Source organism: Sinohyriopsis cumingii, chromosome 15 (genome assembly GCF_028554795.1).
Source record: "Sinohyriopsis cumingii isolate HCF-2022 chromosome 15, ASM2855479v2, whole genome shotgun sequence".
In the NCBI taxonomy this organism is placed as follows: Eukaryota; Metazoa; Mollusca; class Bivalvia; order Unionida; family Unionidae; genus Sinohyriopsis; species Sinohyriopsis cumingii.
This window is the reverse complement of record NC_142975.1, coordinates 91,684,385-91,701,727: the sequence shown is the minus strand read 5'-3', so window position 1 is coordinate 91,701,727 and position 17,343 is coordinate 91,684,385. Positions and strand designations below refer to the sequence as shown.

The window sequence follows — 17,343 nt, the reverse complement described above, 5'->3', positions numbered from 1 at the left end:
ATCGACTTCAATATGGCACATGCACATCAAGTGTTTAAAGTTCAGGGATTTGACACAGTTTTCTTGTGATTTACAGGGTGTCTTATACCAAATATTTGAAGAAAAGGCAATATCTATTCATGAATTATTCGCCCTTTCCGGTAATTACAACATGCACTTTGACCATATGACTCTCTTTGTTCTCGTTTCATTGCCCTAAATATTAACAGATGGGGTAAGGCTACAAGTTGTTCCAACTTAGAATAATATTTCCCCTATAATCCATAAGAAATTTGCATGAATAGTGGCACTACGATATTATTCATCGAGGTAAGCTTACACGATTAAAGGAAAACGATAGAAGAGAGAGAGAGAGAGAGAGAGAGAGAGAGAGAGAGAGAGAGAGAGAGAGAGAGAGAGAGAGATGAATAAATTAAGGATCATGGCAGAACTGGAAACTGGACAAGGATTCACAAACCAAACTGAATACAATAACTCAGATTTAAGAACGTTGTGTCTTCCTTTACACAAGTAGCAATAATTAAGCAGAGAAATTAAATTTTAAATACTCCTTTTTGTATCATTAATATATTTGGAACAAATCAAATAGCTATAAAATCTAATGATCTGTAAAACAATTACTTTAAGTCTGTGGTATAAAAAAGTGTTTTAGATTTTGAACTAATTTTCAGCCTCTGTTCTGTATAATACTTGCAAGTAAATATGTAATGGCACGAATTTTCTACATCATCACTAAAAGCATCTCATGGATTATCTATCAGACGATTATTATGTAAATCACGACAAATATTTCTAATTCTAGTATGCAGAATAGATCATTCCTGCCGCCAGCTAAGAACACATTGATTGACACTAGTCTTGTTTTAGCCACTATTTTATTTCTGAAGACAGAATAGTTACTTTCAACTTGTATTGTATATCTCCATCTCCTCTTTCTGGAATTCATCTTGAGATGATTTCAAACCAAATGGGAGACGCAGGAAACGGCCACGGCCGTAAGGGCTGTTGAAAGTTGTGAGGTAAGAAGAGTCACCCGATAATTGGGGTAGGATATCGTCTAATGTGCGTATATGGTAATGGGGACGCAAAATTGCTCTATTTAGATCTTGTGGGTGGAGACATACCCTTAGTTTACTTTTTTACACGCATATAATTTACCTATGCTGTAGGTGATGTAACCGGGATAATGATATTTCATTTTCCATGCAATCAAGTTCTGTTTTGAGTCTGTCTTGAAGTGCGACAGGTACTCGCCGCGGAGGGTGCACTACACTACATTGAAGACTTCGTCATATTCCTTGAGAACAACTGCCTTAGTGAGGGGCGTCCTATTGTTACATTGTACATTTCACATATGTGTCTGAACAGTGTATGTAAATTAAACTAAGCCTAACTCCATACAAGAATGTAAACGATGTACAGGTGGTGCTTTTGTTTTAACAATGTATAACTCGAGTTCATGTGTACGTTCAGTGCGTTTACATGTGAGATTGACTGTACCCATTGTATTCAATAATTTGCCGTCATATGCGGATAATGTGTTTAATGTAGGTTGAAGGGGATACTTTATGCCTAGCGTTTTGAATATATGCGAGGGTGTGATGTTAACTTGAGAGCCAGTATCCAATTTAAAATCAATAGAAACCAGGTCCTATCTCTATCACCGCATATGCCTGGCCATTGGCAATTATATCCCTTTTTACATTCTTAATATATAAATCCTCATTTTTGACGTTCATTGGTAATCACACTGACCGTTTGTAATCTACAGACTTTCTCAAAGTGATTGAGTTTATGACACTTATTGCACGTCTTTCCTATTGCGGGGCACTTGTCGTGGTTTGAATGTGATTTGTATCTACAGGTCGCGTTAAAGCTTCGTCTGGAAAACGTGGTCCATTTCTTCTTCAGCTGTAGTTCTTTTGTCTTGGCCTGTCGTTGAATTGTCGCATCAACTTCCGGTCTGGCTAATGCAGACATGGTCTGGAGCTGCTCCTGGGCATATTCATGGCTTTGACTGATGTTAATAGCCCTTTCCAAGGTCAACTTTTCACCTTCGCTGATACGTTTTTCTTGTATCATTGATGACGATACCCCGAAAAATATTATGAATCATGTACTCTTCGTCTTTGAAGAGACAGTCCTTAGCCAAGAGTTTCAAAGAAGTCACATATTGATCTATTGTCCTGGAGCCTCGAATATCATTGTTAAACTTGAATCTGGCAAAGACCAGATTTAATTTTGGTTGCATGTGATGTTTGAATTGTGTAAAGAGCGTTGATGGGTCCTTTTTATCTTCATCCGTCAGAGTCCATGTGTTGAAAATATATCTGCCTTAGTCGCCTATCGAAAATAGAACGTAGTTGCCTTTGACCACATCACTTCTTCTACTCATCGGTCCGTTAAATATTGATCCACAGTGTTGTTGGAATTTAGCCCATGCTTTGGTGAGGTTGGAATTGTCCCAGTCCATGGTAGGGTTTGGCACGCCGGAAAGATCCATGTCGAAGTTATTAAGTTCGTATGCCGAATTTTCAACGTGTTTAAGGTTTTGAATTAGCGCAAAATATTCCGTGGTTTGTAAAGTTATTGTTTTAAAATATCCATTTACGATCCATGTGCTAATCCAATTATGATCACATCTGCACTTCTGACACCATGTTGTGTTATTGCGTTGAAACATAAGATGAGAGGCCGTGTTCTAACTATCAATACTTTATTATATACAAACGACTACTGTGAGGTCTTAACACTGAGTAGTATCAAAGAGACAGACGCCTGTAGATAGTACCAGTGGAACTATGACTCATGCACAGAGGGTTCTGATTGTCAGTTACACATGTATAATGTTACACACTCGTTCCTCTCCCTTTGCATTTGCATCATTTGTATCTGAAACTGAACCTGTCCTAAATCTAATTCCATCTTTTTCTTGTTTTTAGCTGTGATTGCAGTGTCAAAGACTCTATCCCCCCCCCCGGGTAGGATTCAAACTAAGGGTCTCCACTTATGTGACCTTTTGAAAGCTTTTTGGTTTCACTATAGATTTCTCAAACATATAAACTTAAAATACATGAGAGTTAGAAAATTTTGAAATAAGATGAATTTAAATTTCAAACAGAAAGACTCTGAAATATTTTAGGAAAAAATCGAATCATAGGACGAGCCTTTAATTTTCTGTTATGACTCTATGGTCTTACATTAATTGCATAAAGTGTGAAAACCATCAAGTTTTGTCAAATTAAAAAATAATTTATATACCTAAAACAAGTTAAAATGTTATCAGAGCTTATAGTAATTCGATTTAAACCCAAATAGTCCAAAACATTCTACCACCAGTCCCAATGGATAAGTTCTAATTATATTCCTTTGGCGTTCCAAATAAGTTCCAACGCTGAAGCTATTGATGTGCCTGTAGACTCGAATGTGGAAATGTGCTAGTGGCCTGAAGTGTGGCGATGTGTCAGCAATACTTTATTGTAGACTATAATATAATTTAAGTTGTTCTCCTCTGAATTCGATATAACTCCATATAAATCTTTCTGTCCAAGAATATTATTGAGCACTTTGGAATTTCAGTAAATAATAATTTGAATAAGTCCACACGAAAAGAAATGAATACAATAATACAGATGATTCCCCTTCAGATGTTATAGCCAGAATGAATAATGTTTCAAGTAGACAATATTATACAAAATACTAAAACACAATAATAGAACCACACGAGGGTCAAAAATTCATTTATAGAACAATCAAAGTTGTCGACTATAGGGTCTATTACTAAACCTGTTATAAATAACATTGTTATGCATCTCTATCTTTTTGTAACTCCTGGTACATCATTTTATCTAAATTTTATAATTGTTATTCATGGTTGTAATGACTGAATACATTTAGTTAGTTTAGCCTACGTGACCTGAATCTGTTAAAATCATATAATTGCATAGGATATACAAATAGATGCTTACGTATGTTTTGACAATTGATAATAATAATTTTAATGATAAGACTTATAAAGCGCCTTTGGCTTAATTTTTTGTTTGATGGTGGAGTTTCTGCGTTTCTAGAAGGATTCAGTAACTTCCCATTGGTCGGGTTAGGTTGCATGCATAGGCAGTTTTGTCGCAACATGAGTAGTGTAATCTGTCACGTGGGGTTTATTGCAAAATACCGTCAAAATTTAGTTCTTCTATCAATAATACAATCGAGTATTTTAATTGCACGACAGCCAGACCTTGTTGAGTCTCATCATCACGCGCAGGCGTAATATGCACGCACACTTCTAGCCTATTACCCTTTTTAACTGGTTTAATTGTGATACAGTTATACCCCCCGCCTCGGGAATACTTAAATTTCCGGCGATTGCTCGTTCTGATTGTTTGGCACACCTGTCATACAAAAACACACTGATTACGTCAGTTACTTTGACAACTAACAATCAACTTTGCCCCATAATGGTTGTCCGAACAGGTGCATCCTTGTTGAGTAAAAGTCGAAACCTTTCTTTTCTAAGTTGTGTCAGTGTTGGTTTAAAATATTAGATCGTGAACTTAACTGGGGTGGATATATCGGTGAATGATCATTCGCCATTATAGAAACAATCATAAAGAGGTTTTGCATCTGTGGCTACAGGTATCGCTTGGGCGTTCACGAACGATTATTTCAGTCTGGCCTCGGGTTGGTTGTACTCATCAGGGTGATTCCAGATACCAATTTCTACTTCGACCTTAAGAAAATTATATGAGCAAATTTGTTAACAGTCGCTGTCCGCTGGTTCAGCACCTCGCTGTGGTTAATTCCGCAACTTTATCACCAGAATTAGATATTATTACTTACATAATAATGATAAAATCTAATCTTGAACACAAACACCAAAGACGGTTAACCATCCGTCTGGATAAGAGTTCACTATCCGTCTGGATAAACGTTGAGTACTTCAAACTCAATTTCAACTCCGACAACTACTGATACCGACTTATTAATTCACTGTCAGGCCTCGTAACAAATTAAACCATGTCCAGGATATCGAGATTCACATTCGAAAACGCAGTTTTACTTCCGGTAATGATAAATAGGTCTACCGGATTGGCACACCTTTAAAATGTGAGGTTTAGGTCTATTAAAACCATTTGTTTCAGCACGGAAAACAAGTCGGCCATTTGCTAAAGTTTCCGTTTTAAATGGGTTCTCTTCTTCGACAAATATCCAATAAATTATTGAGCTCCAAAACGGTTGCTAAGCGTGGTAGTTCGGCCATATCGTCAATGGGCTGATCCACGTGGTGTTTTTTTTTTTAAAACTCAAGTTGCTCATATTGTTTTGTTGCAACTTTGGTATCAACATGCTTTTTGATATGAGCAAAGCAACACGCCGCTGTCTTTGATTCCATCTTTGTCAGTGAACTCAACTAGATTCTAAACCATAAAATTGCCTTTCAGCTTGACAATGACATAGTGAATGTCTACGTTAGACATATTCAGTTTGCCATATTGATTTTCAGAAATCAAGAGCTTACCTGGATCGACACTAACGACAACACGACTTAATAAATTCATTGTTGTATAATACTATCACACATACTTTAATGAGAAATCAGCAAGTGCATGCGGGGTCGGTGAGTGCTGCAGTGCACGCAGCACCTCGACGATAAAATAACCGCACATGGTACCATCTAACCGTGTGGCATTGTCGAATGAAACAGCGACAGACGATTCTGTCATTCTCGTCCACCAGTGTATTTGTAAATAAGTAACAAAATCAATTGGTGGATATGCGCCTGATGAGCAAAAATATAAACCATGCTGAGGTGTTACCACATATGCGACCCAGTGAGGACCAGGGTATGTTGATAAATTCAGATTGACGATGCTAGCTTCACGTGTGTTTGGTACCATCGACACAAGTTCATCTCTCGTAAACACACCACGAATTTGTTTAATCCGTTTACCATCGCGAGTAAACTAAGATTGGTCAATGGCTTCTTCGATTCAATCAACGGCGTGGTCTTTTACGACAGAGTAACCGAAGACCTCTGCCTGAAGGTATTAGACGACTAGTCCCTGGTAATCGAGAGACCCTTCCTTTGTGTGCGGCCTCCAACCGCTTTTTTCAGTGTCGTTTGTGATGCAGTTTCGACAGCTAATAACGCCGCAGCTTTTGCAACCGCTGCAGCTGCTGAAACCAGCAACGTTGGAATGGCCGCATGGAATGGAACTGTCCAACCGGACTTTTGCATTTTTGACACCTCTGACTTGATCAAATTTAATGTTACTGAAGTGTATTTGTGTTTGTCCGCATTAAGTTGTGCAAGCTGCGTTTGGGTCAAACTCACTGGGACATTTCCAGTATATTGTGCTACCAACAGTTTTAGTGTGACCCCAAAATTGTTTTTGATTAGGTTTATAATATTTTTTTAGTTGACTTTCAGTGAGACCGACCTTTACTTAGTGATATAACGTTATTATTCAAGTCTGTAACACAATCAATTATAAATTTTTCATAGGTGCATGGATTTCCCTCTTTTGGCCATCACCACTCTCCAACAACAGCGTCTTGCTGGAAGGTATCACAGCATAGAATTTGTAATTAGAACCGCCAGCGTTACCGACACGCGCATGAAAATACACGTCGACTACTGACTGCCAGAAAAGCTCCTGATGTTCCAGTGGAAAGTAATAAATTGTGTACAATGCGCAAAAATCTTGTTGAGAAATGTGCAGGCACGTGTCAACATTTTGATGCCGGTCCATGTACGACCACAGATTGAGATATGCACGGAAAGTATGATTGGCTTGTGTGTAGTCAAGCCGAATTTCTTCCAAAGGTTCCTAATGCTAGTTTAACTATAACGAGACTTCAGTCACTTCTAAGTTGTAAAATACGATATTATTACTTTCCTGGTCATTATCTCGCACCGCAGGTTGAAACGCCAAGAATACATACGTGTTTTGGCGCAGATAGACCATGCTGAACACTTATTTACCAAGAAAACTGCCACACAATTGGGTTTGTGTGCATCTGTGGTATGTGGGAGAATCAACAGCGTTAATGTGGTTTCCGAGTGCATAAACGATTACATGCGTGCTCAGGAGGAGAACACGGGCATCGACAAAGTTAATAAAGCTAATGCAACTTTATCGGCAGGAGCATCTGCATCACGCCAAATGGAGATATTTGTAAGAAATAAGATGACTGTTTGTTTTGCTCTAGATACGACCTTGCGAACATCTCTGCAAAACCCAAGGATGTGACTGAGGGGAATGGCACATGAACATCGTAAGAAGGCTTCACGAAGTTGTGCTCGATGCTGTGCAAATCCAAATTTAATTGTGGGTTAGTAAATGCGAAATTTTCTATATCTGCGTTTGCATTAGCTGCACTATTTCGAGGCCGTTTGATTATATTTGTTCTATGATCTGAGCGATTAGCTACATACTTGACACACATCATGGATGAACCATATGTTCTCTTGTAATCATCGTTGTATCTAGCGCATCAGAGAATCGTCGTAGCCACGTCAACGTTGTCCAGAACTGATTCGATTTTCTTTCTATCGATGGAGTAACTTGCACTGTTAAACAACGCCATGATGCTATAGTTAAAAAGTCCTACTTGGGCATTGGCGTCGTAATTAGCATTGTTCGCGCGCACCAGTTTTCATAACTTCCGAAAACGCCTCACACAGGAGGAAAAACTCATATTGTGGATTTTCGGCCGGATGTTAGTAATACTGAAAATCTCTCTTGTTTCTATCCACTAAGACGGGCGCTCCCATGTTAAATACTTTTTGAACTGGGCCATTGTAAAATCATAGCTTATTGATTTTCTTTAATACCATGCAAAGCTACTCCCACATTGTCAGATTTACAATCACTGAATCTGACAATCGCTGTTGAGAGGCCTCATTAACGACTTTAATCACTACTGTAGGCATTGTTTCAGTCGATGGCAATGTAACTGGATCAGTCGCTGGTGCTCGTGTTAAAAATCTACATAGCTTATCTCGAATCGCCCGAGCCGCCTCCGAGTCCAGTTGTTCTAATTGAACCACTTTTGACACTATCCAAGACTCGCATGAGCACTTGATTAGCGATTGGTTCAGTGCGCTATATCAGGGTTCTGAGGGATTTTTTTATGCCGGCCTGGTGAAAATATTTGCGACGATTGAATTGTTTGTTGAGCATAACATCGTGGCACACCGCTGTATTGTGTTGATGGCGTCCAAATCGTCTATAGCATTTGCGTCGTCGATTGTAGAAAAGTAATCTATGGAGAACAACAAAATCGTCTTGGTGTTGTTACGTCTTCTCAGCGCTTTGCAAAATCTTTGAGCACACGGTTGATCATCGGCTGATGGTGCGATCATTTATAACTTATTCCAGGTTAACCAGTATTAAACCATATTCGACAACAGTTGAGTTTTGATGGATTCGGCAGGGCCAATGGTCAGTTCACGAAGTGAGTTTGGAAACACGGTTCCGTTACCATCTTTGAACGGTTTAATGTGGAGAAATCGATAACAGAAAATCTTTGAGTTTTGCAAAGTCATCTGCAAATATTCTTTTGCGTTACGCCATTGAATATTTCTCTGTCGTTATAATACGATACTGGCTTCATATTGCGTGAGATGCGCCAAAACATGCACCAGACATCCGACTCGAGTTCAAACACGTAATGGACTAGCAGCGGTTTTTGGGAATTGTGCTCGATGTGCAGCAAATAATTTCACGTACATCGGAGATACAAACGCGTCTCACGCCTATGGTCCAGTTTTAAAAAGTTGCAAGCAGCGGTGATATAGCGGTTTCATTAATAAAGTTACCAGGGACACTATGGAGTAAATATCCAGGTGAGAAGCACATCCCTGGCTACAGTTACGGTGGACCTGGATCTACGACTCGATATTCACAACCAACCAAGGCCCGGCGACGTCAACCTGCCGACGTGGATCTCTTTCATGTCTTGAATGCGATTAATCCAACATTGGGATAACGAATCTCACCATCGGTCGTCAAAGGAGGCATGAAAACCAAGATTGCACTTGTTCGTGTCCACTTGGATGCAGACAAAATTAAACCAGTATAAACAATGGATCCAAAGAGCGCACACTGTCCAAAATATACTACAGCCCACATGTTTATTGGAGAGGTGAAGCTTAAGTGGGACAGCTATCCACTGCGACCAAGGTCACTAATGGAATTGCTCGAACATAGTCGGCGATAAAAGCGCTGTGGTAAATTTATTTGCTAGTACCAAGAAAGGTTTTACGGGGTTGTTTAATGTGCAGATACCTAACGAGGTTCGTGCAGCTGATTTGTTGTTTCTTCCACACAAGTTATGCACCTACAAATACGCGCTCAGCACAGACAATGTGGCCAGCCGATACAAAGAAGCTGAGCTTTTAACGTCCATATATCCGGCCAGTGTCGCAGATTCACTCGAGTGCTTTTATGGAAGCGACCCGATCACATGGCCACGACTGTTGCAAGTAAATCCTGGCAAAGAATTTCTCAGATCTGTGGTTCCGTTGTTAACCAAACACCATATTATTGTGCTTCGTGACCATGCAAATTGTGTAACCAAACTTTCTTTGCATGTTCGTAGTCGGCGGAAAAATTATCTTCACATAATAAGGATGAATAAAACACTCTGAATGATGGCAGCCTAGTTTCGGAAAATGTGCTCTAGTCGTTCATGTACTTGTATGGATAAAACCATGTTGTCGTGATCAGGTCTGTGTTGGTGGGACAGTATGGACGAGTGATTTTGAAATTCTCCGCCGTTAAATTGCTCTCTAACTTGTCCCGGGACGAATTCATTTGTCCTAGCCGAAACGTCATCTTGTTGTGGATCACCCTAACTGGTCAGTCGGCATGCCATGGCTGCAGCTTATATGATCAAGGGGCCAATGTAAGCGCCACAGGAATTATGGTTTTGTTGGAGTAATTTCTCAACTATAAATGACACGCATTGTGTGCGGTACCTCTGTACGGGCCAGTAATGTGATAGTTGACTGTAATCAAAAATGTTGGAACCAGGACTTTTACTTCAGTAAGCGTTTTTACACAAATCAGGCAGTGAGTAGCTGCGGAAAAACTTGCGAATAGTATCATCCGTCAAAATTGCGCCTACTGAAGATTCTAGCAGCTGTCAAATCTATTATGTGACTCCGATCGATCTGAGGAATACCTCCACTGTGTTTAGTGCAATCGCACTCTGAACACAATAAAGGACTGGCGGCTCTGTTTTACTATCACATTGAACCACAAAATAAAATAATCCGCATGGATTTTGTTCTTGCAATGCTGTAAATTTGACATTGTTTTGTCTATGCTCTGGCATGATTGTGTACTGTGGTTGTTCACTAATACGGCCGAAGTAAAAGTCGTGACCGATGAGCAGTTCTAGAGGGTTAAAGACATGCATAGAACGTCTGCACGGAAATATTTTGCCCTTGTATTTGTTGTGCCGGTTAAGTCGCCGACCAAGATCCTTCATCCATACGTAGTGTGATAAAGATTTTGAGTCTTTCATTCCACTCGGCAATAACAGTGCAATAATAATAATAATAATAATAATAATAATAATAATAATAATAATAATAATAATAATGTGGACATAGTAAAACTCCTATTTTTTGAAAGCTCTTAGCGCTTAGATAACACACAAAACATATATACAACAACAAGATTACAAAGAGAAACACCATGAAATTACAAAACGTTTGAATGAGATCAGTTTATTGAAGATCAATGGCCAGTTCATTCCACATAGCTGGGCCCTGTCCTTATGATTACATTTTAACAGTGGGAACAATGAGAATACGAGTATTGGAAGATGAGCGCAAATTGCTTGATGGAGTGCACATATTGGTGAGGTCCGATAGGTATATTGGACTGGTGCCAGTCAACGAAATGTAGCATGATCAACAGATTTTGTGTTGGATTCTGAATCAAATGGATAGCCAGTGAATGCTGCCGAGCAGGGGGGGGGGTGTTCCCAGTTCTTCGTATTCTAAGGATGATCCGAGTGTTTTGAACTTTGTGAAGGTTCTGTAGAAGATAATGAGATTAACTCGACAAAAATGATGTAGAATTGTCCAGTCTTGAAAGTCCTACGGAAAACACACATCTAAAGAGATAATGACATTTGGCTTGGATTCAGCTTAATGTCTCCGATAATATAAAGACTATAAGCATTTACAATACATTGTGAACACTAGATTCGTAATTTAACATCATATGAAAGGTAAAAGCAAAAGCCAACTAAACATTATTATAAAATAATGTACCCACTGTCATAAGGAGAGCAATAAAAACAGCATCATTACAAGTCACCATTTTCTTACTAGGTACAATTCTAGCGCTTTTGAGAGAAAGTCCAAAGCTATCGTGTGTGAAACAATTGAGCAAGCCATCATGTTCATTAATAGTTGTGTAAATGATAAACTTGACTTTGTCTCGTGCAATAATTCTACAAAAGAACACATTTGAAAAAGCATACCATATAAAATACAACCTACCATGAGAACCAGTAGAAAAAAAAGAATAAATACAGCGTAGTATAATAAAACGAAGGAAGAATGAATGCATATATAATTTAACAGGCTGCACCTTTAAAGCTTTGAAAATATTATCTTTCATTCCAGTGCCGTCGCAACCTTTGTAACGATCTATTTGAACAAAGAAGAGATGTATTCCGTAGAAATGACGCCGGAGAGCTGAACATAATAAATCTACCCCCACCAGGGACTGGAGGTATATATGCCATCTTCCATGGCAATGAAGCAATATATATTGGCAAATCTAACGAAAACATAAGGGAGCGACTTATGACACATCTTAATTTTAGGGGAACTCAAGCGATTGACGATCATTTCAGATATCTGCCTGACGATGACAGAATATTGCAAAAGTATACCATATCATACGTGGAAGTTGCAAATCCATCCTGTGTGGAACATGATTTTATTCAGTGCATTAGCAATAAACAAAACAAATGGCCAAGATACAATGAGAGAGGAGGTAATGCAGTGTGTGAATGAAATGTTGTATATTATAAGAATAGATAGCAGACTATGGATGAAAATATGCTATAATGAAAGTGAACTGGAAGAAAAGAAAAGAACATCAATGTACTGTTGCATATGAAAAATAAATTTCATCGCCATTATTGATAGTTTGAGTTTATTAATAGACGGAGGAAGAGCAGAAGAAGAAGTAAGTTTTTGTCAGGGAGCTGAACATTTTGTCACGGAGCGAACATTGATGGTTATCAAACATGCATCAACAGTTCATATATGACATTTTATTTTAATAAACGATTATATATCATAATACGACCTTAAAAATATTCATATTTCCAAACAAAACGAGCTATTTTTATACTTCACTGCATTTGTATGGAAACGATCGATATTGCACGACTTTAAGAGTGTAGTATTGCTCAGGAAAAAGTTCACACTTTCTCATAAAAATGAAGTAACCTTAATATTGTATATTATTATGATTTTCTACCTAATGTAGCAGGTCGAAACCATAAAGAAACAAGGCGAGTCAAAATATTTCTCAGCTTCAATTCTACTTCTATTCTGACGGTTATAAATAAATATACGTAAAGTAGTTGGCATTATGCGGTAGCGACTCCATGTGCTCCGCCCAATAGCCTGAAGAAATTGATAACGCTACAGTGACAGTTCTTTCCAAACATGAGTGGAAAACATTCTTACTGAAAATCATTCATAACAACAAGATATATGCCATACCTATATATTTTATATGTACCTTTCTACCATGTTTATCTTCATAAATAATGAATATTCGATGTATAAAATTCCAGAAAAGTATTAAAACTGAACACAACTGTCCCTGGAAGTTATTGGTCAAAGACTTGTAGCTCCCTTTAGATGTATCATAAAAGGAATTTCCGGACTGCTTGCTGCTGTGATTCTCATCCACTTTGTTACGTTTATTAATTTAGGTTTCTTTCTTCAAAGCTTTCTGAAGAAACTCAGAGCCACTTCTGAGACTTGAGATTCAGTATCTATCAAATACACAATAGCTTGGGCTTCTACCATTATTTATATCTCCCGACATTTTCCGATAGCTTTTTATATGCGTTTATGCCGCTGATAAGGTGATTCTTCGTATGTTTCTCCTGATGCTTGACTTCACGCTGCAGGAGGTATCCATGTAACGAATTCCCTTCATGATTCATGGGCTTCTGCTTCAGTGGCATAGATTTCAAGAGATTTTTGTCTCTAATGTACCCTATCCGTGGAGGTTTGCTTTGCTTGGAAGCACATTCCTTAATCTTGTGACTGCTTCCGCCACAGCCAAAATTAAGAACCTTTCTTATCCGTTCCTGTTCACTTTTACTGATTTATTTTTTATTTTTATAGTCTTCACTTAAAACTTTTGACAAAGTATCAAGTTGTTGTTGCATATGCAGTAGTTCTTGCTGACTCGTGAGCATTTGGAGAATATCCTCTTGAAAGGTAGATTCTTTCCAGGCGACTGGGCCATTCATAACATATGTTTATTGCAGCGAATAGCGAGATTCAGCTCCATTTTTTCATCTTCTGTTCATCGTAGCATAATCTCTCTGAACTCAAAAACGTTAAACTTGGATGTTCCAAGGTATATCGCCTCATGTCTCTGCGAAACTGAAAATCCTTCACTCCATGAATAAAGTTTTCTTTAAGCATTAGGTCTGTATTTTCGATTATTCGTCGTGACTCTGTCAACCACTGTCATCAGAACAAGATAAACTATCTGCAGAGAATGTTGAATTTCTCACCCAGTTGATAAAAAGACCGTTGTAAATGTGCTATAGTATCTGCATCACGAAACATGTCGTACAAACCTCGCAATATCCTTGCAGAAGTATTTTTCTCACTTGTAGGTCGAATCCTGACTTCAACTGTGGCTTGTGTCAACAAATAATCATAGATGAATTCTATCCCAGCCTCATATCCATCAATGTAGTTCAAATGCTGCTGTATATCTTCAATACATTTGTCAATTGTAGCGTCTTACTCTTTAGCAGGTCTCCTATAAATTTTGTGTACTTTTCTGTCTCGGACTATAAGCAAAAACTCCTCAACCATTTTTTGTGTCTTTTTGTTCTTTCTCCATGGGAATGGATTTTTCAGCCGGGACTCTCATTTTCCCCATTTATTTCTGCACAGCCTCAAAAGGTGCTTTAAAAGCAGCTACCTCTGCCAAGTTGTGTGTGCATGAGGTGCGTAAATGCAATTTGACCTATATATAGTGTGTATATGAACAAATATGACCATGTAGATCACTTGCAAAACAACCGGTAATCAAATCACATGCCAATATAGAACCCGATGGTATGAAATAATATGTGCTATATAACCATAAACCACACACCAAATATCATAATACCATTTTAAGGGATCTTGAAACTACATGCATAAAACTAAACTAGGTGTGGGGTGGTGGTTGGAAATAAACTAGAATACCTATTCATCAGTGTAGAAATTCCCTCAAAAGCAGTAAGCAAATAAATACAGGGATGCCTCACATGACCCAAAGATGGATACACATAGAGAAAATAAAATAAATGCATCAACTGGTCCAGGTATGTGATATTTCATGGTTGGCTAGTTTTTAATTGTACTTGCAGTTAGTTTTTAACTATATGATGAAGATAAATTTGGGGCTAAAAGCCTTTCCCAAAAACACTAAAGACAGATAACCATAGTCGGCCTTGCCGAGTATTAAACCAGTAAAACTTGAATTACGTGTATGATGGTCTACCAACTGAACAACCATAACTTCCTGCATCTGGAATTAATGTTATTATGTGGAAACAAATTTTCATCTTTAGTCACTGTGAGCTTCACCTTTGACTCCACAAGATTCCCTCCAATAATAAATTCAGTTGCCAGACAAAAATCGAAATTACTCTAGCAGATATGGCAGAAGTAAAGTGATTTGGCTGTATGCATATCTTCCGGCGATGACCAGAATATTTAATAAATTCATGGTAATAAATAAAACATGTACACCAGTTTTGCTAACAGGAGCATGATAGAAGGTTGCATGGATGGACTTGCTGAACAGAAAAGGACAATTTGGTACAAAATCTCAGTTGAACAGGGGCAAGCATATCAAATACTGACAGACTAAAAATTAAAAAGACAGTTGATAATTGTACGTGATCAAGATATTTTAAAGCTCAATCTGTACATTACATTTCGTTTTTTGAGCAAATATGAAAATGGAATGTATAGACGGATAGACAAATGGATGAAGTGTAGCAACATCATAACCAAACGATGACTCACGACACGAAATACTCTCGCAAACTTTCAAATAACTTACACGTGTATAATCAAATATCACCAAGGATCTGGTCATAAAAACTGGATAATAGTAAAAACAGCACATCCATATGTGTTGTTAAAACATTTATATAACATTGAATATTTGATTCCAAATATCTGGTAACTTTCCTTTACAGATATAATACTACTGTACAAAAGGTGTAGAAAATCTCTCTCCAAGAGAAAGTTGAAAAAAGAATACACTAAGTGTGTGCTTAATGAATTGCAGAATACTCAAAGTATCTTTAAAATGACACTTGCCTTTGTATTGTGGTGGAAGACTAAAAATTCTTTGCATAAAATCAATTTAAATCTGTTCCCGTCAGCTCTGAGATCTAGATAATGCCAGTATAAAATTCATGAATCCGATTTATGTGAATTTCCATAGCATATTGTAAGTACAAGCAGGCAAAAAAGAGATCAGCTTAGCTGAGCCTGAAGAGGTACATTTAAGTTTAAAATTCAAATTACATAAATGAGTTTTAATTGCATTAAAATAAAATATTTTTCACTGCAATTCATATTTCAATTAAACAACTTACAACTGAAAAATGTCAATTGCTAAAAAAATCTTGATTTAATAAAAAAAATCAAACCTTTTTTTGGTACTCAGTTGGTTCTTGTTGTAGACCATTCGCAAGTCCCTCTTCACCATTCTCCTGCATGTCCTCTGACCTTTTATTTTTAATTTGCGCTAATTGTTCTGGCGCATGCCTGATCGGATCAGCATGTCTTTCTGTTCCCTTGTTCAGACAGCTGTAATTGGGACTCTGTTTACTTATTCCGCAGCCTATGAGGTCTTTCTTTTATTGGTTTGATCAGCGCTGCAAATGCTTGTTCGAAGCCCTCTGTCATGTCTTCCTGTGCGTAATGTTGCGACTGTAAGATATCTTTAATACCTTTACTTTGGCCTGCATCCATTTACTCAGTTGATCGAGCGTGGCTTTGCGACGTCAGTCAGCAGCCTCTGCTATGGCATCGCTAGCCGATTTCATCATCCAGGCCTACGCAATATTTTCTTCGCGACTGAAGTTCCGGTCCAATCAGTAGCGGAGAAACAATACTGGTCCTAGGTTACCGCCGCGAACACATTTCCATCCTCATCCCACAAGTAGTCGGTGTCACGCCAAGTCCAATGAATAATTGCGAGGCCGTGAACATCAAAGCCACGAAATATCATAATTCTGCAGTTGTCTTTGAGTAATTTAAACATGTGCGCATGTCGCCGTGTTACATAGATCACGCCTGTTTTTGTGTGACCTAGGAACAATATTCTCGTTTCTCTTGATCATTCAGATAATGCACGTCAATAGTAGGAGATTCATTGACTTTGGAAAAAATCAACAGTTTTTGTTTCTTGGTGACGACTGAAACCCTACTGTAAATCTCTGACGGGACGCTGAAAGGTTCGTAGCAGATCCAACAAAGATAGGCTACTGAAAGCTGATGAATATCATCCTTATTCATGATCATCTATGTGGGCAAGGAGCGCTGTTGTCGGATCCAACTCGCGGTAAATTCGGGCATTTTTATAGACATCTTAAACGAGTCATGGCTACGACACAACATTGCTTGCTCAGTCGCGCCGTCACATTTCACGGGACTTGTTCAACAGTCTGATTTGTGTTTAACTGAACATAGCTGGAACTTACGGAACTTCCATTTTACGTTACACCGCATTAAATTTCAAAATGTTTTTCCCGGTTCTGGTATTATTGTCCGCAGAAGATTTTCACCGTTTCCACCATTGTAAATGGTGTGGATGTCAAGCAGCCCATACGTGCAAAATACACACATGCAGCGTCGATAAGGAATATTGTCCCCTTATACTCATATTGTCGGTCCGAAAATCTGAAAATATTTTTTATCCACCCCTAACGATGCTTTGCCTCTGAGCCAACCAGGGCGCTCAGCAACGATAGCTGTTCTTGGTAAATACTCGTTTCGCATAAATACCTTTGTTCCAGACGAACACGTTAAATAGCAAGGCT

General features: G+C 38.3%; 1 protein-coding gene across 2 annotated transcripts in view; it reads left to right on the top strand.

The window, feature by feature from the left end:
• Window positions 1-15,952, top strand: part of LOC149782298 (uncharacterized) — a 43,293-nt gene extending 27,341 nt beyond the window's left edge. For both annotated transcript variants that reach the window (XM_089933685.1, XM_089933686.1), the window contains exon 3: window positions 11,648-15,952. In XM_089933685.1, the coding sequence (XP_089789811.1) occupies window positions 11,648-12,043 (396 nt within the window). In that variant the 3' untranslated portion in view covers window positions 12,044-15,952. The remainder of the gene's footprint in view (window positions 1-11,647) is intronic.
• The last annotated feature ends 1,391 nt before the right edge of the window (window positions 15,953-17,343 follow it).